This window comes from Drosophila montana, unplaced genomic scaffold, assembly GCF_035044405.1.
Source record: "Drosophila montana isolate Dmon_TW-CO22-7 unplaced genomic scaffold, ASM3504440v1 contig_3240_1, whole genome shotgun sequence".
Classification (NCBI taxonomy): domain Eukaryota; kingdom Metazoa; phylum Arthropoda; class Insecta; order Diptera; family Drosophilidae; genus Drosophila; species Drosophila montana.
This window is the reverse complement of record NW_026998122.1, coordinates 988,271-1,010,294: the sequence shown is the minus strand read 5'-3', so window position 1 is coordinate 1,010,294 and position 22,024 is coordinate 988,271. Positions and strand designations below refer to the sequence as shown.

The 22,024-nt window shown below is 45.1% G+C and overlaps 7 protein-coding genes across 7 annotated transcripts; 3 read left to right on the top strand and 4 right to left on the bottom strand.

Annotated features, from left to right (window-relative positions):
* The first annotated feature begins 46 nt into the window (after positions 1-46).
* On the top strand, positions 47-4,455 carry Strump (WASH complex subunit strump). Its single transcript, XM_064690160.1, has 7 exons — positions 47-269; positions 327-429; positions 486-677; positions 853-2,088; positions 2,359-3,743; positions 3,800-4,171; positions 4,235-4,455. The coding sequence occupies exons 1-7, from the start codon at positions 148-150 to the stop codon at positions 4,386-4,388; spliced, it is 3,564 nt and encodes a 1,187-aa protein (XP_064546230.1). The 5' UTR covers positions 47-147; the 3' UTR covers positions 4,389-4,455.
* A 931-nt stretch (positions 4,456-5,386) lies between these two features.
* Pgm1 (phosphoglucose mutase 1) lies at positions 5,387-8,137 on the bottom strand. The gene is made up of 4 exons (XM_064690277.1): positions 7,982-8,137; positions 7,675-7,921; positions 5,791-7,009; positions 5,387-5,724 (listed from the first exon to the last, which is right to left on the bottom strand). The coding sequence occupies exons 1-4, from the start codon at positions 8,057-8,059 to the stop codon at positions 5,586-5,588; spliced, it is 1,683 nt and encodes a 560-aa protein (XP_064546347.1). The 5' UTR covers positions 8,060-8,137; the 3' UTR covers positions 5,387-5,585.
* A 532-nt stretch (positions 8,138-8,669) lies between these two features.
* On the top strand, positions 8,670-9,901 carry SsRbeta (signal sequence receptor beta). Its single transcript, XM_064690275.1, has 3 exons — positions 8,670-8,826; positions 9,014-9,389; positions 9,450-9,901. Exons 2-3 carry the CDS (start codon positions 9,015-9,017, stop codon positions 9,645-9,647), a joined length of 573 nt encoding a protein of 190 aa, XP_064546345.1. The 5' UTR covers positions 8,670-8,826; position 9,014; the 3' UTR covers positions 9,648-9,901.
* On the bottom strand, positions 9,891-10,540 carry Trs20 (TRAPP subunit 20). Its single transcript, XM_064690276.1, has 2 exons — positions 10,378-10,540; positions 9,891-10,319 (listed from the first exon to the last, which is right to left on the bottom strand). Exons 1-2 carry the CDS (start codon positions 10,462-10,464, stop codon positions 9,987-9,989), a joined length of 420 nt encoding a protein of 139 aa, XP_064546346.1. The 5' UTR covers positions 10,465-10,540; the 3' UTR covers positions 9,891-9,986.
* Positions 10,541-10,842: 302 nt separating this feature from the next.
* On the top strand, positions 10,843-12,599 carry LOC135433959 (T-cell activation inhibitor, mitochondrial). The gene is made up of 2 exons (XM_064690272.1): positions 10,843-11,478; positions 11,543-12,599. The coding sequence occupies exons 1-2, from the start codon at positions 10,957-10,959 to the stop codon at positions 12,488-12,490; spliced, it is 1,470 nt and encodes a 489-aa protein (XP_064546342.1). The 5' UTR covers positions 10,843-10,956; the 3' UTR covers positions 12,491-12,599.
* Positions 12,600-12,861: 262 nt separating this feature from the next.
* Positions 12,862-14,320, bottom strand: LOC135433960 (uncharacterized). Its single transcript, XM_064690274.1, has one exon. The coding sequence runs from the start codon at positions 14,303-14,305 to the stop codon at positions 12,998-13,000; it is 1,308 nt and encodes a 435-aa protein (XP_064546344.1). The 5' UTR covers positions 14,306-14,320; the 3' UTR covers positions 12,862-12,997.
* Positions 14,321-14,632: 312 nt separating this feature from the next.
* LOC135433958 (carcinine transporter) lies at positions 14,633-21,704 on the bottom strand. Its single transcript, XM_064690271.1, has 3 exons — positions 21,119-21,704; positions 15,997-16,439; positions 14,633-15,930 (listed from the first exon to the last, which is right to left on the bottom strand). Exons 1-3 carry the CDS (start codon positions 21,508-21,510, stop codon positions 14,780-14,782), a joined length of 1,986 nt encoding a protein of 661 aa, XP_064546341.1. The 5' UTR covers positions 21,511-21,704; the 3' UTR covers positions 14,633-14,779.
* Positions 21,705-22,024: the final 320 nt, after the last annotated feature.

Below are 22,024 nucleotides of genomic sequence, written 5' to 3'. Positions count from 1 at the left end.
TCATTATTTGTAGTTTTTTTTTTAATTTTAATTTTTTTGACAGTCTTAGGTGCTAACTCCCACTACTTCCAGGCACTAGCTCCTCTCTAGTTTGAGGGCGTAAATATTAATCAGCTGTTGCGATGCGTTTTGGATGTTTTTGCAAAAATGAGTGAATTTCTTTCGGAAAATAATGCTTGCGGCCAGAATTTACTCAATATTGTGTCTGTGGGCAATTCCATAATTGCCGAAATACTGCGCCTGAAAGAATACGTGCCCGGCATTTATCGGTAAGAGCCATTACAAAACAACAACAATAAATTCATATTAATTTATTGTGTTTGTAGATTGGAAACCGCAGCGGACAGGCAAAAATATGGGGAAATTATATTGGACTTTAGCTATTTCAAAGTGGCCGAGGCGCATGAAAAGAAGATCGAGGAGAGCGCAGTGAGTGCACCTGCATAGCAAACAAAACATATAATCTTTATAATATACTTTAACAGGAACTAAGCGACTTGGACTTGGAAACACGCACAAATCACCTGCAGCTGATCACACGCTTCTACCTGGCCTTCCAGAGCGTGCATCACTATGCCACAGATCTGAAACAGTACATCGAGGAGCTGAACACGGGCTACTATATACAACAAACGCTGGAAACGGTGCTGCAGGATGAGGAGGGCAAACAGTTGCTGGTAAGCGCTAGGGAAGTTCTCCATGAAGTAGCCCACAGGTCGCAAGGGTGAAAACGTTTCTGCTGGTCAGGTCAGGAGCCTTAGGAGCCTGCTTTTGCGATGCCTAAATTGATGGATTTTTCATATAAGGTTCCTGTCGAAAGTTCATTTCATTCATTTGCGTACTTGCTTGCAGTGCGAATCGCTCTATTTGTATGGCGTCATTTTGCTCGTCTTGGATTTGCATATACCCGGCGATGTGCGGGAGCGCCTCCTGATTGCCTACTATCGCTACAGCGGCGGCGATGCCACGCCCAGCGGTGATGAGAGCAACATACATGATGTCTGCCTGCTGTTGCGCTCCACGGGCTTCGTGCAGCCGGCACAGAATCAGGCGCTGCTCGCATCCAACAAACAGCCAGCGCCTGTGCCCAAATACCCGGAAGCGTATTTTGCGCGATTTCAGTTCGATGCGAACTTCATAGATTTTGTTTTGGCTCGCTTGCGCTGCGACGACATCTACAACCAGCTGGCCATCTATCCGCATCCGACGCACCGGACCACAGCGCTGTCCACCCAGGCTGTGATGCTCTACGTTTGCCTTTACTTCTCGCCTCAAGTGCTGCACACGCAGGGCGCCCAAATGCGCGAGATTGTGGACAAGTTCTTCAGCGACAACTGGACGCTGTCCATTTACATGGGCATCACCGTAAATTTAATTGATGCCTGGTCGTGCTTCAAGGCCGCCAGCGCAGCTGTGGCCAATGTGGTGACGCCCGCGGCCCTAAAGACGCTCTGTCAGCAGCAGCGCGATCAGATGCTGAAAACGCTACAAAAAACCCAGGAGATTGTGCGCGAGGGCGTCCTCGACGATGCCTTTGTGGTGGAGCATGCCAATCAGATAATTGTGCTGATGCGACAGGCGAATGTCCTGCTGCGCTGGTATTGCCTGCACACCAGCCCCGCCGTCCTCAATATGTCCGGTCAGGCGGTGGCGGTGGCGCAAGTGCATCAAATGCTGCGCACTGAACTGAAGTTTGAGCCGGGCATGCTGTACAATCTGCTGCTCAACTGCGGCCAACTGGAGTTGACCGTCAGAGAGTTGTTGGGCGAGGTCCAGAAGGATCGCGAACATCGCTGGACACACAACCGCGACGAGGCAATGCAGTATCTGCGCGAGCTGAGCGAAGCCTTTGCGGGCACACGTCCCCTGACCAAGATCGAAGCGAATCCCCATCTGCAGCAGTGGTTTGGTCAGGTCGCACAGCGTTTGCAAAAACTGGAGCTGGCCAAGCCCCAAAAGTCAGGACGACTCATCATACAGGTGATGCAAGCACTGGACGAGGTACAGGAGTATCACAATCTTCATGCCAATATGCTGGTCAAACAGCAGCTGCAGGAGACGCGCGATCTGCTGAATCGCATGGCTCAGGTAATGTATATAAGTAAAACTTTTGAAAATCGCATAGAAGGGCGATATTCGAGAGTGAGCTGAAAAGCAAAAGTTAAAATAAAAGACGATTAGGAGTAAGAAATAAAGAAAGAGAGAGTAATAGTATATTAGAGAAAAATATCGAGAGTAAGAGACACAGACAGCTCGCCTCCTTATCATAATCGCCTTTCTATGTGATTCTCATGAAATGTCGCAAAAATATTGTCCATATTTTATCCATTTAAAACCTTTCTATAATTAATGCCGTAGTTGATCAACCTTAAGGAGGACATTGAGATCCACATCCAGATGATCAGCGACTTTAGCTACGCCTGGCAGCTGCTGCAGCGAGATTTCACTCTCATCATGCAGGATCATATCAAGCGCCAGCCGCATGCTGTAATTTGCATACGTGCGGTGTTCCTGAAGCTGGCCAGCACGCTTGAGGTGCCGCTGATGCGTATTAATCAGGCCAAAAGTGAGGATCTCGTGTCTGTGTCCAACTACTACAGCACGGAGCTGGCGAATTTTTTGCGACGCGTGCTGCAAATTGTGCCCGAGACAATGTTCAGCATTCTGGCGAGGATTATACAGCTGCTGACGAATGTCATCAAGGAGTTTCCCACGCGTCTCGAAAAGGATAAGCTACGCGAATTTGCGCAGTTCGAGGAGCGCGCCAAGGTGGCCCAGTTGACCAATTCCATTGCGGTATTCACCAAGGGCATACTCATGATGAAGAAGACTCTGGTGGGCGTGATCGAGCTGGATCCCAAGCAGCTACTGGAGGATGGCATACGCAAGGAGCTGGTGAATCACTTGGCCAATGCGTACAATCTTGGCCTGATCTTTACGCCAGAGAAGGGCAAGACGAGCGTGCAATTGCTGCAAGCGAAACTCCAGGCGCTGGCCAAGACCATCGAGGGCTATCGTCGATCCTTCGAGTACATTGAAGACTATTTGCGCGTGCAGGGCCTGCGCATATTGCTGGAGGAATCGCAGCGCATCATCAACTACAACGTGGAGAAGGAATGCAATTGCTTTCTGCGCAACAAGGTGCAGGAGTGGCAATCCCGCTTCCAGTCCCAGACCATACCCATACCCAACTTTCAGCCACTGCATGGTGACAGCAGCAAGTCCAACAATTTCATTGGACGTCTCGCTCGCGAAATCTTGCGTTGCACTGAACCCAAACAGACCATCTATCTGGACCTGAAGTGCACCTGGTATGACAAACGTGCGCCGCACGCGGAGCTGCTCGCCGGCTCCAGCTTCTTCAGCGTGTTACGCGAGGCCATGGCGCCGGCGGGCATGGTGGGCCTGGAGCGGCTCTATGCGCACATGCTGGCCGATGAGCTGAAGAGAAATCTGGACAGGCTGCAAAAGAATCTAAGCTCCGATCGCATGTGGTGCGATGCGTTGAGCAGCCTGACCAAGGAGCTGGAGTCGCGCGATTTTCCCGGCGACCTGGCCAAACAGCCGCTCAAGTATTATCAGGGCTATACGCAGCGCTGGCTGAAGGTGTGGCCCACGCTCCTGGACTGGATGCTCGCGCTGGGGCACAAGCAGCTGCTGCGCCAGCAAATTGCCAGCGAGCTGAGTTTCAGCAGCAAATGCGATGCCAAGCTGCTGGAGAATACAACGGACACACTGAATCGGTAGGTGACCTGTCCAAAACTGAGCTTAAAGATGAATCAATTCTTCCAATTTACAGCGCCCTGTTGCTGGAGCTCTCCTGCAATACGAAACTGTGCGATGAGCAGGGCGTCGGCATGCTTACTGAGCTGCAGGAGATACTCCAGTACACGGGCAACTATGAGCCGCTGGAGCAGATCTTTGTGACCACCAAAAATACGCACAACATGTCCCTGCTTTTATTCCTATTCAGCATTGCCCATGTTGGTCGTTTACAGCATTCCACAAATACGGACTGTTTGCTGCCCAAGTCCGCCAAAGATGTCATCGATTGTGTGCCCTTAATCATGGGCCTGCTCACCGTGCTGCAACAGTTCCACAAGAACGTCAAGATGCTCTACATCTCCTACATGTGCCAGTATGTTGTGACAATGGCCGAGGCGCAGCTACTGTAAGTACTCCCAGCTAATTAAAGAGCTGACATAAAACTAATCAAGGGTTTATATATCTATAGCGACAAGGAACTGCTCGGTCCTGAGGTGGTCACCATGCTGCACTTTCTGCAGACATTTGTGCGCATGGCAGGCTTGCCGCTTAGCGTCCTGGAGCAGCGCATACCTAATATTATTTTAAGTGAATTTGAATATTTGGCAACGCCTGTCAAGTGAGCGCGCGTGATTCCAAAGTACAACTTTGTAGGCTCTTAAAAATCTAATAAAACTCTATATATAAAAATGTTTGTTCTGAATGACAGAATGACGGACTGAATGACTTTTACATATAAATATTTGCAGGCATACATATATGTTTGTGTGAATGTCTGCATATAAATATAATACATACATATATACACACATACATACAAACCAACACACATTCACACACACACACACACACACTCATACATAAACATGCATACATACATATACATACATACATATACATACAAACATACATACATACATATACATACATACATGTCCATATACATATATACATACATATATATGTACAAACAAAAAACCACCAAAAAAAAAACACTATACTAATAGCTAAGCACTAAAAACTGCAGAGCCTACTTGAATTCTTGAGAATCGAGGAGGAGAGCACTCGGTAGAAATTCGTTTTATTTAAATTTGCAGCACAGCGACAAATAAGCTTGGTCTGCCTTTGGTATTAGAAAACAAATATGCATGCATACATATATGCATACATACATGCATGCATACACTAACACACATAAGCACACACACATATACACATACATACATACATACACCCACACATAGCCACCCCCATAACTCGGTCAAATCTCAACCGATTTTCGCGGGGTTTGGGTCTTTGTTCATGGTTTGGCCTATATATCCATTTGGCATCTAAATCTGGAAACATTATTCCTGGTCAAAATTTATGTGAAAATGGTACCCTCAAATATCCTATGTAGACATATGTAGGTAAAAATTTCTCAACCCCATAACTCGATTAAATCTCATCCGATTTTCACGAGGTTTGGCTCTTTGTTCATGGTTTGGCCTCTAGATTAATTTGGCATCTTAGTCTGGAAACATTATTCCTGGTCAGAATTCATGTGAAAATGGTATCATCAAATATACATACTATATAGACATAGGCTATGCATGGAACGTACTTTTGAAGACTTATATAATTTGGATGGCCAAATGTGTGCAGATTCTTGGAACTTATTTTATTATAATTTATATTTTTAACTTGCCAACTTTGGTTTCAGCTACAGAGTTTAAAAAATTCGAAACGCAACTCCAAATGCCTCACGCAGCTGCAGAAGGGGATTTCGAACAACGACAACAGCACCAAACTGGACATGATTTATCCCGGATCTCGTCTGTTTATGTGATGACAGTGGGCGCATTGCGTCCGGTGAATTTGGGCAGCAGCGAGATTTCCAATGCAATGTCAATCAGCGGCTTCAGCATGACGCTGGCCTGGCCCAGCACATTTTCCTTCTCATAGGAGTCGATGTACAAGCTGCATGCAGAGAAAAAACCATTTAAATTTTAAATCAAAATAAAATATTTAAATATAAATACGCACCGTACGGTGGCGCCGGAGCTGCCGGTGCCGCTGAGACGCATCACAATGCGGCTGCCATCCTCGAAGACAATGCGCAGTCCTTGCTTGGTGGCGAGGGATGTGTCCACGGGATCTGTGTAGCTGAAGTTGTCTGCCTGCTTGACCTTATAGCTCTTGCCGCCGCTGGCAAAGCTCTTGCCAACAAATCCAGCCGCTGTTATGGTTTTCTCCATGGTGGCCATCATCTCGTTGCAGGGATCGAGGTCGCACTCCTCGTAGTCGTAGCGCGTGAAATAGTTGCGTCCATAGTTGGACCAATGCTGCTTCAGTATATCCTCAATGCTCTTGCCCGTGTGCTGCATGACGGAAATCCAGGCCAGCACCGCCCAAATGCCATCCTTCTCCCGTATGTGATTGGAGCCGGTGCCGAAGCTCTCCTCGCCGCACAGACACAGTCGCCCGGCGTCCATGAGATTGCCAAAGTATTTCCAGCCAGTGGGCACCTCAAACACCTCCTTGCCTAGTTTCTTGCCCACCAAATCCACAGCCGAGGCAGTTGGCATGCTGCGTGCGAAGCCCTGCACGCCATTCTTCTGGAAATAGGGTATGGCCTCCAGATAGTGTGCGATGACCGCCAAGGAGTCGCTGGGCGTCACAAAGAACGCTTTGCCGCCGATTATCATGTTGCGATCGCCGTCGCCATCGAAGGCAGCGCCAATATCGTAATCACCCTTGGCCACCGTATCCACCAGATCCTTGGCGTACGTCAGATTCGGATCGGGATGCAGTCCACCAAAGTCCGGCAGCGGTGTGGTGTGCACTACCGATGCCTCTGCGGCGCCCAAGCGATTCAGGAAAATCTCACGCACATAAGCGCCCGTTACACCATTCATCGAATCGATGCGCATTTTCAGGGGCTTTCCAGTCGACTTGCCGCTTACGAAATCGCGCAGCTTGGCAAAGTCAAAGATCTCCTGCATGAGACGCACATAGTCGGCCACCGCATCAATGACCTCCACCACAAACGGCTTGCCTCCAATGTCGAAGCTGCTGACGCCCACCTTGGAGATGTCAATCTGCAGGCCACGCACCAGTTTGTAGGTCTTGATGCCAGTCGTCAGCTGGTGAATGTTGTTGGTAAACGCGTCCGGAGCTGGACCACCATTTTCGCAATTAAACTTAATACCGAAGTCATTGTCCGGACCGCCAGGATTGTGCGAAGCAGTCAAAACAATGCCGCCTAAAAGAAGATTTCGTTATTTAAGTACGTTTATCTAGTATACTATTGGATTATGGGGGGAATGGGGAAGGTTTTCAAAAGGACGCATTACAAATTTCTGGATTTCGTAGTTCCCAAGAGTTATACGCTTTAACATAGACAAACAGACGGCTCGGATATGAGGTCGGAATTGCTTCCTTTTTTCCCGTTAGGTACTTTTTTCACAAAGCTCTTTTAACCATTTGTATGGCCTTTTTACATAAAAATTTAGACTAACAGCTGTATAAATATTGGTAGAACCCAATTTCATTAAAAGCTACTCTCACGACCAGCTTAAACTTCTACTTAACATCATGTACATAGATTAGTTTCTATACAGAATGAATAAAAAGTTACAAAAAAAAATATATCAAAATTTGTAAACAGAAAGTGTATGAAAACGTTTTCCAATTAGAATCCAAAGTTATCGCTCTTTTAACTTTCAAGGAATCCATATTAAGTTTAATAAAAATTGTTTTTTATCCAAATATTATTTGCCCACGCGTTGACCTTGAAACTAGCCAAAGACAATCATTAGTATAAGTATTTAAATGTGTTTTTCGTTTTTGCTGGACAAACCTCGATTATCAGTTATTACCTTGGGGATTACAAGCTAGTGTAAATGTTGATTAAATAACGGCACCTACCCAGAGCTTTGTTGTGACGTATGAGGCTGGAGACGGCGGGCGTGGAGAGTATGCCGTTTTGACCCACCAGCAGCTTGGCGACGCCGTTGGCTGCGGCGATGCGGACTATCAGCTCGGCCGCCTCCTTGCAGTAGTAGCGCCCGTCGCCGCCCACAACCAGTGTGGAGCCCGCCAGAGCGGCACCATTGGCATCCAGAGTGCATTGGACAAAGTTTTCCGTGTAGTTGGGCTGCGTGAACACTTTCACCTGGAACAAAATTCACAATTGTTGTGTTCTGTTTAACTGTAAATTTGGTTTGTAACTGACTTTCTTGCGCAGCCCGCTAGTGCCAGGCTTTTGGCCCTCGTAGGGCGTTGTTTGGACCGTTTCCACGCTCAGAGACATGATTGGGTATAGTTTTCCAGCTGCTAGTTAAATTCCGACTGCGTGCGACCTGGCGGCAGTGCTAACAATTTGTGTGTGTTGAGAAAAAAAAACGAACTCAGCTGCTGCGTCGCCGCGCTGATAAGCGTACGCATCGGCTGTAGTGACAGCGATAAGCGCTATCATGCTGACTGCGTGTGAATTTTAACGCAAAACTGATCGGTACTTTCAAGGTGGACGATATTGTTTCGTCATACATCTAAACAAGTCCCAAAAACAATCGCAAATGTTATGTTTATACTCGTTTTAGGCCATTTCATAATTGAATGCAATTGTGAACGAATAGGCGGCACCGTTGCGTGTAGGGTACCAATGTCATTCAAGGGCATTCACAGATGCCGGCAGCGCATTCCACCCACAGTGACAATACACAGTAAGGTCAGCTCTCAAATGTTTAAGTTGTAAATATTGCAAACAACTAAAATATTTGTGGATACATTTAATGTAATAAATAAAAGTTAAGGAGCTGCGCGCGCAAACATAAAATTCTTGTTAGTTTGTTATTGTTTGGCTGCCAATCAGCTGTGCGACCAGAGCTGTCGCTGCTCAGATGCAATCGTATTATCGATATATCGATGCCTGTGGTATCGTCGCGAAATGTACTCGTCCGAAGTTTGACAGCCGACAGTTTACACGTCACGAAGCAGCCACGAGAAAGCAGCCGCCGTTGTCGCTAGCCTGCATTTAGTTTAATACAAATACTTGCAAATTAAATAACTAAATTTCATGTAAGTTGTTCAAAAGTAAACCTAAAACCGAATTAAGTTATTACACAGTGCCAACTTGTTGGTTTCGTGTTAATATTACAAATAAAAGCATACACATGTTGCGCCGCTTTCTTTTGACGGTCATCAGCCCTTCCACGTCAACAAAAAAATCAAAGTGAAACGTTCCAAACTTTTTTGTATCTTGCAGCATGTTTAGAAAAACGTTAGCTTTGTGCGCCCTGTTCGCTGTGCTCAGCGTTTGTGTCTCCGAGGACGAGACACGCGCTCGCCTGCTCGTCTCCAAGCAGATACTTAACAAATATTTGGTCGAGAAGAGCGATCTCCTGGTGCGCTACACAATCTTCAATGTGGGCAACGGAGCGGCCACAAATGTCCAGCTGGTCGACAACGGCTTCCATCCCGAGGCCTTTGAGGTTGTCGGTGGCCAACCCGCGGCTACCGTGGAACGCATTGCTCCGCAGACCAACTTCACCCATGTGCTGGTGGTGCGTCCCAAGGCCTTTGGTTACTTCAACTTCACTGCCGCCGAGGTGTCCTACAAGCCCGTTGAGGAAGCCGAGACGGTAAATTATTATTGACTTTCAAGTGTTTCCACTCATATGCTAATTGGATTCAATCTGCAGCTCCAATTGGCCATCAGCTCGGAGCCCGGAGAGGGCGGCATTGTCAATCTGAATGAGTACAACAAGCGCTTCTCCTCGCATTGCTTTGATTGGGTTGCCTTTGCCATCATGACGCTGCCTTCTCTGGCCATTCCACTCATCCTGTGGCACTCGTCGAAAAGCAAATATGAACGCTACGGCAAGAACAAGAAGCATTAAGCCTTGTATTTTGGAACAACATTTCATAGAGATTTATCCACCCACTACAATTCCGTATAAAAAACATTGTTGCTTTAATTTCAAATCGTTCCATGCGTTCATCCAACCACACATTTGTATAGTTTATGATTATACTGCCGCTCCACTTGGAATTGTAATGGGTCAGGCGAGCCAAGTATAGCGTTAAATCGTTTTAGATTTGATTCGAAGACGCATTTGTAAAATGAGAATTAAAGAAGTCCATTGAAAGTTAAGCTATTTTTGTGTGTCATTAGACTGGTTTTCTAAATAAATTTAAATCAAATTTACATTCAAATGCCTACAACTAATACTTAACAATTACGATAACAAATACTTGCGCCCAAAGATTTCCGATTTCTTCTCAAACATGGGCGACTTGATGGGCGTGTTGATCTTGTAGAACGCGTTCATGGAATGTTTAATATACGTATCGTACATTTCATTGAAGAAGTTCTTGATGCCCTCGTCGTTTTTGTTGTCGTGCACAATAATGAAGCGTATCTGCGAGGCGGTGATGAAGGCGGACACAAACCACTGATTGAAGCGATCTATGGACTTAAGCTGCATATTTGCCGTCTTCCATTTGTGCTCATCCACCAGATCCAGTGCGGCATGCGCTATAAACTGGTTGAGATGCCTGTGATCCTCCTTCTGCAAATGCGGAACTATCAGATAAACAAGCGAGTTCCTTTGTGGCGTATGCACTTACGCGCTGCTCTTTATTAACGGTGCTGAACTCTTTCTCGAATATGGGATTGTCGTTGTGCCCAACTATAACAAAATAGTAAGTGGACATTGTGCACTTTAAAATTAGAAATGAAATAAACAATTTCAGGTGGCAGCTAACTTTTTTCACAGCTGATTTATGTGATCTATGTCTGGGCACACTGTCAATGCAGCGTTGCCACCTAGTTAGGATATGAAAGCAAATAAGCTTAAGTTAGGTATGCAGCCAGTTAGCAAAAAGGGAAAAAGATCTAACAATATTGTCTATTAGTAGATCTAACAAACCGATACGATATGTAATATATGCTGGTATTTTTGTCCAATATATATATTATAAACAGCGTACGAGCTTTCAAAAACGCAAGAGTAATGCGTTTTGCCTTGCTCACATTTACAAAACAAACGTCAAACAAACAGCTGAGTGGCAACTACGTAATATAAATATATATATATATATTTAAAATTGTAAATCAAATTTGTAGTAAGTAATAACTCGCCGTTGTTACTCGGATGTGCGTGGCAGCCGTAAAGTCGAGCAGTGCGCTGCTCTAGCGATTACATAATGGCAGCGGCAGCATTGCGACTGAGCGGCATGCTCCAGGTGCAGTTCCAGACGCAGGCAGTGCATAAGATCGGACTGATGCGCCGCACTTTGAGCACCGAGCTGACAACGGCGTTGCGTCCATTTTACTTTGCCGTGCATCCGGATTTGTTTGGCCAGCATCCGGAACAGCGGCAGACCAACGAGAATTCGTTGAAGCTGCTGAGCGCCCATCTGGAGGCGCTCTACAAGCGCAGCTATCCCAATGAGGATGCCAAGGTGCTTAAGTTCTATGTGCGCGAGAGTACGGATGCCGAGAAGCGTGACTCGTTTCGCTTGGTTCAGATACGCATGGACCGGAGCACACGTGATCCCAAGCGGTTCATTCAAGGTCTGCTCGAATCATGCAATCTCTCCACGGACTATATAAAGACCGTAAAGCCTATGGCGCAAGCAAAGCCCCGAGATAGTATGGCCAACAAACCAAGCCAGGACTATCACTACAATGCGGAGTTCCATGAGTTTGATTCACAGTTTCGCAGCGTAATTAATGCCATAAACTCTTTAAATTCTTTTATAAAAATATTAATTCCCTCATGCTCCACAGGAAGCCACCAGCATACGTCCAGTGCTGTCCACTTGGCTGGAGGAGAACGCCGCCAAGGCCAGACAGCGGGCCAAGGACACCGCTGTGCTGGAAGCCGAAATTGACAAGCTCAAGAATGTGCTGGTGCGAGATCTGCAATTGCGTGACGCCCGCTACGAATGCGGCTGGAACATTGAGCATTATCGCGGCTGCCTCAAATCGCTGCAGCGCCTCACCCAGACCCATGCCGCGGTGCTGGAGACGTTGCGCAATCGCGTCGTGGTGTTTGCACCCTTCACGGGCATCAGCCTTGAGGGTCATGTGATGCTCTTCACCGGCGATGTGCAGAACAATTGGATTGATTTTATCAAGAACATTCCACAGCACGATGCCTACCTGACAGTGGTGCCCGTGTATGAGCTGACGCTCTCGCAGGTGCTGCGCGGCATACAGATCGGACGCCGCAAGTTTATGCCCAAGCAGCAGGCGCGCGGCTATGCCAACTACCTCATGAAGGTGACGACATCACTGAACGATTATCTGAGCAAGCAAAGCTATCCCAAGAGTTGGCCACAATCGCTGCAGAAGTACACAATTGTTGTCGAGTCGGAGGCGGGTCCATTGATGGTCAGTCCAACGGGTCAGTTCATAACGCCCGCCACCTGCCCCGGCAGCATACTGGTGGACTTCATCAGTCAAAATATGCAGCTGGCATGCGAACGCATGTCCAAGTACGAGAAGGACAAACACATCGAACAGCAGCTAATCGAGGAGTCGATTCACCGCCTCAAACTGCAGTCCCTTACCAAGGACGACGCCGTTACGCCCGACAAGATGATATCCGCGCTGAGCGATCTGCGTCTGTGCCAGCCCAAGCATTTCGAGCACATCAAGCTGCATATATCCCATTACTATTCGGTGCTCACAGACGGCATTGTCTGCATACCCTGGGATTTTATGCAAAAGTAGTTAAAATACTCCTCTCATGTGCCTTACGATCACTGACAATAAGCATAATAAATTAAATAATACATTCTAGACACAACTGTTTGTTGCCATATGTAAAAATCTCACACTATGCGAAAATTGTAATTTAATTGTTTATGTTTGCGTTTCTAATTGCATATGTATATAGAGTGTAGTGTACTTTTAATTCGTTGTGAAAATTGTAGCGCATTTAAGTAGGTTTTTTGGATCCTATAAAGAATATCTGTGTGTATATATATGCTCCATTTAAGTTTGAATTTGAATTAAATGAGATGTACTAAAGACACATCCGAATCTGTGTTCAATATTTGGGAAGAAAAAAAACATGGAATCTATGTTAATGAATGAGAATCTTTTGTGGCTATAATCAGAATATTTAATCTGCAGGAAGGAAGATAACATTTTTTTATTGGATTTTCATTTTGCTTTCAATTGGAAATAAATGGGTAAGGTAATTATTTTTGTTCAATCTTTGAAGCATCGCCTCTCTTAGGACACATCGCTGCAATCCTCGATGCTCCAGGCGCACTCCCGGCGATTTGTGGCAAACTCCTGGGCGTTGCGTGTATAAACATGTTTCTCCTCGCCATCCCAATGCTGGGGATCGCCGCCACAGAGCACCGAACGGGTTGTCGCCGCATCGTATAAGGCCACACCGCCGCCATTCAGCTGAACGACATGCCACCAGTCGATGGCAGCGCGACTGTAAACGTTCTTCGTGATGTGCTGGCCAGTTGCGGAGTGATTGCTCGGTTCCATCAGGATGTAGCGATTGCGCCAATAGGCGCTATAGAAGGCGAATTGCAGGGTATTGTTGGGTCCGCCGTGTCCGCGCTGCACGTAGTAAGCGGCCTTCTTGGGATCGCGTGCATTCGTGCAGATCAGATAGGTCTGGGGACACTCGTAGATGTAGGCATTGGCGTCGGTCACGTTGCGCAGGCACACTTTCTGGGCGGTGTACAGGATGCGCTCATCCTCCGGCAGCTGTGCGTACACCTGCTGGCGCAGCGTGCCATCCACGTCCAGCTCAAAGGCGGGCTGCTCCAACAGCTGGCGCAGATTAGCCTGCAGCGCAGTGTGCGCGGCCGCATCTAACTGCAGCTCCGGGCGCTGCAACAATTGCAGATTCGCCAGGGTCAACTGCGTCAGGCTGGCGCTAATGTTGCCCCAGCGCTGCACCACACTCAGCGTGCTTTCCAGCGATAGCACCAGGTCAAACAGCGCCTCCAGTATATCGCGCAAATAGTCCAGCGTGCTCAGGGTGAGCCGCTGCAGCAGGGCGCTGACCAGCGGGAAATTCGCCCTGCGGCTGGGCGTGTGGAAGGGTGCCGCAAGGAGCTGAGCGCTGCGCCCGACAAACGCTTGATATACCTTCGCCAGCAGCGGCGGCGGCACATCGGACAGTTCCGTCAGCTGTCCGTGGAATTCCAACAGCTTGAGCGGATCGTAGATTTGCTTGGTCTGCTGCAGCTCCTGCCACAGTGCCTCGTAGATGGCATGTTTGAGCTTCGGCGTGCGCGTCTGGTTGGCCAGCTGCAGCACTAGGCGTGCGCGCTCCCAGTCGCCATTCACCTCGGCCCGTATAATGGACTCCAGATCAAGCGGACCCACGGCCGTGCTCAGTGGAGCCATCTCTCCAGCCAGCACATCGATGTGCAGCAGCACGTCCAGCGTCGGCGCAGAGCCGTTCAGGATAGCCAGCAGTTTGCTGCTGTTGTTGCTGCTGGCGTATAGGGCACTGGCGCCGCCGAGAGCTAGCCCGAGGAGCAGTACCAGAGAAGCTGCTAACACTGTCATTGTTAACTGCCTTCAAATCGACGAAGCGTGCTTCTTATAGCTGCCATTTGGGAGCGGTTTCTATTTGTAGTTCAATCGAATATTTGCGTTGGAATTTAATTGTTTGTAATTTAATTGTTTGCAATGCATTAATCTGCAAAATGCAACAACTATAAAATGTATCCCAATTTCAGAAGTAAACAAAGTGGCGCCAGCTGCCGCGGAAAAAGCGTACTATAATTAACGGCCAAAACGAACAAAATTTGTTATCGATAAGTTTACTGCACGACTAGCACAACAGATGGCGCTTGCCACTTAAGGCTAACGGCCGTTAAAATTCAAAATATATAATCGTAAGAGTTTTTTATTAGGCCAAATGGCAACGAAATTACTTAGAATTAATATCACAAAAAAACACTTAAGCTAATCGAACTATGACAAAAATGCAAGGCTACAATTGTGAATGAGTTGCTTGGTATCAATACTTGTGGTTATTTACAACTTGGTGGAGCTGCGCGATTGTATCGAACGCCGTAAAATGCTCGAACGCAGCTCTCCGCCTGTGGACGCCTTGAGCGAGGCGCCAGTTTGAGTGCCACGCACAAAGGCCTGGGAACGCACCTCCTCGACATCTGTATTGCACTTGTCCTCCTCATCGTCTAGCTGCTTGGCTAGGCAGGGGAAATCCCAAATGCTCTGGCCGCGTCCGAACTCCTCGCCGTCGGACAGCGTCTGCGGCAGATCGTGATGCAGTGTCTCCGGCAGCAGCAGCGCCAACAGGCCGCCCACAATGCCCAGCAGGCCCAGAATGATGAGCGGCAGCGCCGGCGATATATTGGCCAAATACACCACAAAGGGCGCAATAATGCTGGCCACATAGCCCATGATGTGTATGAAGGCGACGCCCTGGGCGCGCACCACCGTCGGCAAGATCTCGGCCGCATACTGCAGTCCAATGTTGTAGCTGATGTTCACAAAGAATCGGCCCATGATGGCCAATGTGGCCGAGTACACGCCCACTGGCACCACCGTGGCCAACAGACTGAAGATGCCGCTGGCGACCATCGAGCCGCAAGCGAGCCAACGGCGTCCAAAGCGATCCAGCGTGACGGTGAGCAATGTATCCGCCGGCAGCTCCGTGAAACTGGCCACGGTGAAGGTGAAAAAGATGTCCAGACCCAGGGAGCCAACGTTACGCACATGTCCGTCGAAGACCAGCGAAATGGCCATCCAGATGACGATGAGCAGCAGCGTGGTGCGACGCAGACGCGGCGACTTGAACAGATCCAGCACCGAGTAGCTGGCATTCTGTGCCTGTTCCTGATCCCGCATCCGGCGGCAGCTGTCGCCAAAGTTCTGATACGTTTGCTCCGACACGTGGCGACCATTGCGCCGTTCCAGCTTGCGAAGGATCGCAATGGCCTTGTCCACCTGGCCCTGAGAGACCAGCCAGCGCGCCGACTCCGGCACAATCAACGGGGTCAGCACCACCAGGGCCAACGGCGCCGAGGTGATAATTGTCAGCAGTTTCCAGTCGGCGACAAAGTACGCAATCCAGGGCAACAAACAGGCGGCGCCCGTAAAGAACAGGGCTATGGACATGTTGGCCACAAACGTCCGATACTTGGGACCCACGTACTCCAGCACTGCAAAACAAGATTCTCTATTCAAAAATGTCCAAGGTGAGACGCCGCCGACCTTCGCAGACTTACCCAGTATGTACATCATGGTGAAGCAATTGTCGAAGGCGAAGCCCACAAAGAAACGCATCGTGGCAAACTGCCAGAAGTTGGACACAAAGGCCGTGGCCACGCCCGCCACCAAGCCCATCAGATTGCAGCAGACCAGCGCCGGAATGCGGCCAAACCGATCCGCAATCCACCCGAACAGCAGCCCGCCCACAATCGCGCCCAGAAAGAAGATCGACTGGGCATAGGTGGGCAAGGCGGCATCATCGCACACCCAATTCTGTTCGGTGGCCACCGTTGCGTAGGGTATTTCCGTGAAATTATATGACCAGCCGTTGCGGCATTTGACCCGGGGCCATTGCGGATCCGCCATTATCTTGCCCTGGGCCAGCACTTCCGTGTAGTTGACATCGTACATGTAGCAATTGTTGTACTCCCCCTTCACCATGGGTATCGATAGCGCCAATCTGTTTGGTCGGAATAAGCGAAAGGTGCCACAATTCGGTTAGTCTCGTTTCTCAAGCTGCGAGAGTGTCATGAACCCGATCAGGGTCGACAACAGCGCTGTCAATTCAGCCTTTTTCTAGCTAAACTCAACTGTTTTCAGAGGTTTGTCAGCCGTTAACTGCCACTACGGCTAGTTTTAAATTTTTTAGTTTTTATTTAGCTCATTTTAGCTAATATTAATTTTTTAAAAATATTTTAAGCTGTTTTATAAAGCCTATCTTAATGTGTGTTTCTTATCATGACTTTCTAAAATATTGAAAAATATTTTAATAGTCGGAAATTTAATAAAAAGTTAGTTATAAGGCCCACAAATGGGCCAAAACATGGCTGAAGAGCTGTTGAAATTGTAATGACAAATATATTTTTTATTTCAAAAAAAATTTCTAACTAAATGTTGACTTGAAAAAAGTAAAAAAGTAGAGAAAAATTGGGTAGTTAGATAAGCACCTCAATAATGTATAGAGATGTCTGCTGCTTTTAATTTTTCTAATTTTAAAGACAACATTTTATTCGAAATTTTTAAAAAAAATATATATAATATATATATATATATATAGGAAAATATTTAATTATATATATTTTTTTATATAAGCATAAAATTCTATAATTTATAAAAATATTTTTTATAAAAATATTAATATTTCTATTTAACAAGGTTCATTGGTTGTTGAAAACTAGAGATAAACGGCTAAGATATACCCCTTCAAGTCTAAGGAAAAACAAGCTAAATTTTAGAAATAAAAAAATACATAGAAAATAAATAGAAATAAAAGAAAATATTTTCTTTGTTTAAGAGCCCAATTAAACAAATAAAAAAATATATAATAATAAAGTGGCTAAAAAAAGGCTAGATTTGTTGCGTAATGTGATCCTGACTTTAAGAAATGTATTATAAATAATATTTTAACTAGCACTAGAACATTTTGCTCCTACTGAAATTATGTATATTGGATTAAATTTAAATTAATCATAAAGATACAAATTTTGGCTATATAAATCTTTCAAATTGCTCTCAAAGGGAACTGTGAAGAGAAGGCAACTCTTTGCCTTCTTGTCTCCCAACATTGTGCACCTAATCCATCTTGTCAATTTGCATTCTTTGTTTTAGCTTTTTTTTAGCTATAGCTACTTTTTGTGCAGCGCTGGTCATGAGCCCGCCAGGGTCAGCGGCGCATTGTCTGCCGTGAAACATGACGCAGCCGAGCTCGCCGCCAGAAAGCCAGCATAGACAGCATAATTATCTTGTGATCTTGACAAAATCCGCTGCGCTTGAATCGTGTGTATTTAACTATCTATATATACATATGTCGAAAATTATAGCCCGCCAAGATTGATGATTGTCGGACGGGAGGGCAGGGTTAGATGGCAGGCGACGCTCATATGTCACGCGGTAACTTGTTTAATTGCCAATTTTATGACGGCACAATTATTTGATTTATAGATTTTTACACTAGCCCAAAAATACATCGAAACACTTTTCCAGACAACTTTGTCTGGAGCTGGGGCATGGAGAGCATTACATAGGCGATTTCGAGTCGAAACTTTTGAAGAATTTTCACTTTGAAGCGACATTTTAAAGCAAACTAGTTGCCCAAAAAGAAGCTAAGCCCAAGCACGGATCGAACCACCTTTTTCTCCGAAAATGATTCAAATTTAGTTTTAAAATTTTAGCTTAAACTATCAACAATATTTTCAGTAGCACGGACATGTATAGATTATAAAATATGTGACTAGCTTCACAAATTTAGCCTAAAAGCAGCAAGCTGGTTCAAACCCACCAATATTTTTGTTCAAGTTTGAAATTATTTTTAGTATTGTTACATACAATTTTTGAAAATATGTGAAAAACAAGCATAACGTATTAAGCCTCAAGGTAGGAAGCTGGTTCGAACCGGCCATGATTTTTTTCTTAGCTTGCAGCCCCGTTTTTATTCATAAAAAATATCGTGCTCTATTTACTTTAGCTAAGCAAACTTCTAATTTCTATGTGCTTGACAGCTTGACAGTTTTTTTTAATCAACAATTTAATTAACACCTTATTTTTATTTTATATAAATATGTGTGGAAATTAGAAGAGTACGTTTCCAGAGATGAGTTTAATTTGCGCAAGATTTAAATTTCTTCGACTGCTTGTAATTTAGGTCAGATACATAAATAATATCAAAAGATTAGTTTTCCTCAATCGATATCAATATAATACGATATCGCCTTAATATGAAAATTGTTCTAAATTTTAGAACGTATTTTCAAAAACTCTCATCTTTAGATTATTTCTATGAAATAGGAGAACATTTGTCTTAATAATAGGAAACTTTTCTCAAATCAAAAAAGCTATAAGGAAATTTTTTAAAATTTGGAAAATTATTTGTTTTGATATCTTTCTTTACCTACTATACCTTTTTTCAGAAGGTAATGATCGATTCCAGCATTTAAGCTTCGGGTTTTGTTATGCCCAATCGAGTGTATTTAAGCTTCGGTTTCGGGTTTTCATTTCAATTTCGCTCACTAAGGAAAATTTGTGGCTCGTGTTTGGCAACGCCACACAACATTAGTTAGTTAGTCAGTCGGTTAGTTAGTTGTTAGTACTTATTTGCAGCTTGTGTTGTTGCTGTTGCTGCCACGATTATTTTGCTTGTGCGTCGCAGCTGACGTCGCTGCCGCAGCGCTGCCGCTGCGCAGCTGCTAATTATGGCCTGGCTAACAGCTTATCTAACTGCCACTGCCACTGCCACCGTTTGGACTTGCCCTCGCCCCTGCCAGCTCCTTGCCCGCTTGTAAGGTTCTTTTTGCCATATCGAGCCGATGTCTGACGACTGAAAACCAATCACGGCACAAGGTTATATCGTCATTCTAAGCCGCAGCACTTAGACGAGTTAATGACTTTGATCAGAACACTCGAATTTGTGTTTCGTTTTTCATTTAGTTTCGATTTGAGTTCGATAATCGTTTTGGCGCTGCAAACAAGCTATTATCGTTTGGCCCCTTAGAATGACTAGCACAGAACTTATAGAAATCAATATAATTCTAAATGCTAACACGGCCCAGTGTGTGGCAAATAAAGGCATTTCAAGGCGTTGTCGAACTGAAATCGAATTCAAGCTGATCGATCAAACAAATTGACTTTGTGAAAGTTTGCGGAACCGCATAGTTCGCATTCGCACAAAACGCACAATTGCTTCCGCCTGGGCAGCTGAGAATCACGGAGAAAGGCGACTGAGACATTCGAAATATTTGAAGGCAATTTAATCAGCAATAGCTGCAATTTAAGTTTGAAGTGTGAAGCAAAAGTTACGAACCTTTTAAATTTCTTAGAACAAAGTTCTTTTGATTTAAGTCTGAAATAAGACTAAATCTCATCCTAAGAAATTTCTTACTTTCATTGATAATTTCATTAAACTTATGCGAATTCCAGTAATACTTTTTCTGCTTCTTATTTTTTTTACATTCATTATTTATCTACTGAACTCAAGAATGATTCATTTAAAAATAATGTTTCATTCAAGAGCGAAATGTACTTAAAATTTGATCAGACTAGAATTTAGAACGTGATTTTCCTCTGTGTGTATAAACACATGACTGAATGCTCGAAAAATTTGCTTTAAATTCTTTTACTTCATAAAATGCGATAATAAACGCAGCTTTGCGAGTAAAGTAATCTATTAAAATGTTAAATATACAGGAAACTTCAACCCAGTTTTGGGTCTTAGGCACTATCTACATAAATTCAAGGTCGTTTTTGAATGCTTTAAACGTACATTAATTGTATAGAAAAATATATTTAACACCCAGTTACTTTGTCTAAGCTCTAGTATATATTTCCTAGAACTTAAACTTAAGCCGCTTGCTTTTAACGGGTTCTACATATTATTGAGCTACTGTAAAGAATTAAGCTATTTAAGTCTGTCATATATCGCTCGAGTATGTTTAACATAACAATAAAACATGAATAAAACTAACAAAATCAGCATAAAAGGCGCATAAAATATCATAAAATTATGAGCATTTAAATGCATTGCAAACGGCATTCCAATTATGTCAAGAATGCCTCAATATGGAATTAGACACAAATTCTTGAATAAAGTAAAATTCGTACATAACCTAAGACAAATTCTTATGCCTCAATTGGGCAACAAATTCTTGAATTAAGTAAAATGTATGCAGAATTTCAGACAAACTCTCAATGTGCTTAGATTAAGTAACAAAGTTCTTGAATCAAGTAAAAATTAATTTAATTTAAATTAATAAGTCATTTTCAAGCCCAAATTGGGAATACATTCTCGAATGACATTCAGACAAGTACTCAATATGCTTCGATAAAGTTTAAAAACTCTTGAATCAAGTTAAAAAATTGATTTAAAGTAATACTGGTACTAAATTTATCACTTTTAATGAGCTTAATTAGGCTTAATTGAAGTTTCTTCGCACTTAAAATTTAATATTTTAAATAAGAGTTTTATATTTGAGCAAGTCTTAGTGAACTTTTAAGTCCACTTTTACTTGTTTCAAGTGTTTCACTTTTAATTTCTTTTCTCTGTGTAGTTTTGGCCATAAAAACCAAATTTGCCTTGGCGGGAAAACCCGCTCATGAGTCACGGACACACAACAGAAAAACACACCCAGCAAAAGAACTCGAGCTCACCTGGCCTCCACATCGAGTGCATCCAGTTCGGGCACATGGCACCAGTGCTGCTCCGGTATGAGTGTGAGAAAGATTTGTGAGAAGTACACGAAGGCCACAAAGAACGAGAATGGGATCATGCAGAGGAACAATATCTTTTGATAGCGACCAAATTCGCCAATCAGTGGCAAAAGGTCATCAAAATCGATGGTGGGCGCAATGGGCGTGGCTGGCAGCTCTTTGCCCTTTTTGCCAGACATATCCAATTGGAGCTCCTTGTTGTTGCCGCCGCTGCGACGACGCGGCAAATTGTCGCCACCTCCTCCGCCGCCGCCGTCGCCCGCCCCGTGCGGCTTCTCTTCGTGATTATATGCTTCATTGACGAAGTATGCTTGCTTGGCCTGACCTTCCATGCTCGCCGACCTTGCTATATCTGTGTCACTTGTGTGAATTGTTAGCTTGTTGTACTAGCTCAAGAGCTGGCTAGCTAGCTGGCTGGCTGGTTACAAAAGAAATTCACTTGGCTTGTAATCAAAGCGCGCCAGACAAAAAATAACCAAAGACACGAACTCGAGAGCTTTGCGGCGCACGCGCGCGTTTCCGTTAACGTTCTGCAACTGAACTGAGCACGCGCACCGGATGGCGTTTTTATATCAAGCCCCAAGCCCGCCAAAAACAAATAACAAAAAACAAAATCCCCAAGAGCCGAGCTCGGATCCAAGTCGAGAGCCGGCCGAGAGCTTCGTTGGCGCTGCACTTGTCGTTAAGAACAAGAAATGGCAATGCCGGCAGCGAAAGTTGAACAGCTGTGCTTGGGACCAGCCCAGCTGGTAAACCGGTCCAATCCTAAGCGTTATATGATCTTGATCAGCTCGTGGCGATGGTCGCTTCGCAGCCTTTGATAATATACATACATATTTTTAGCCC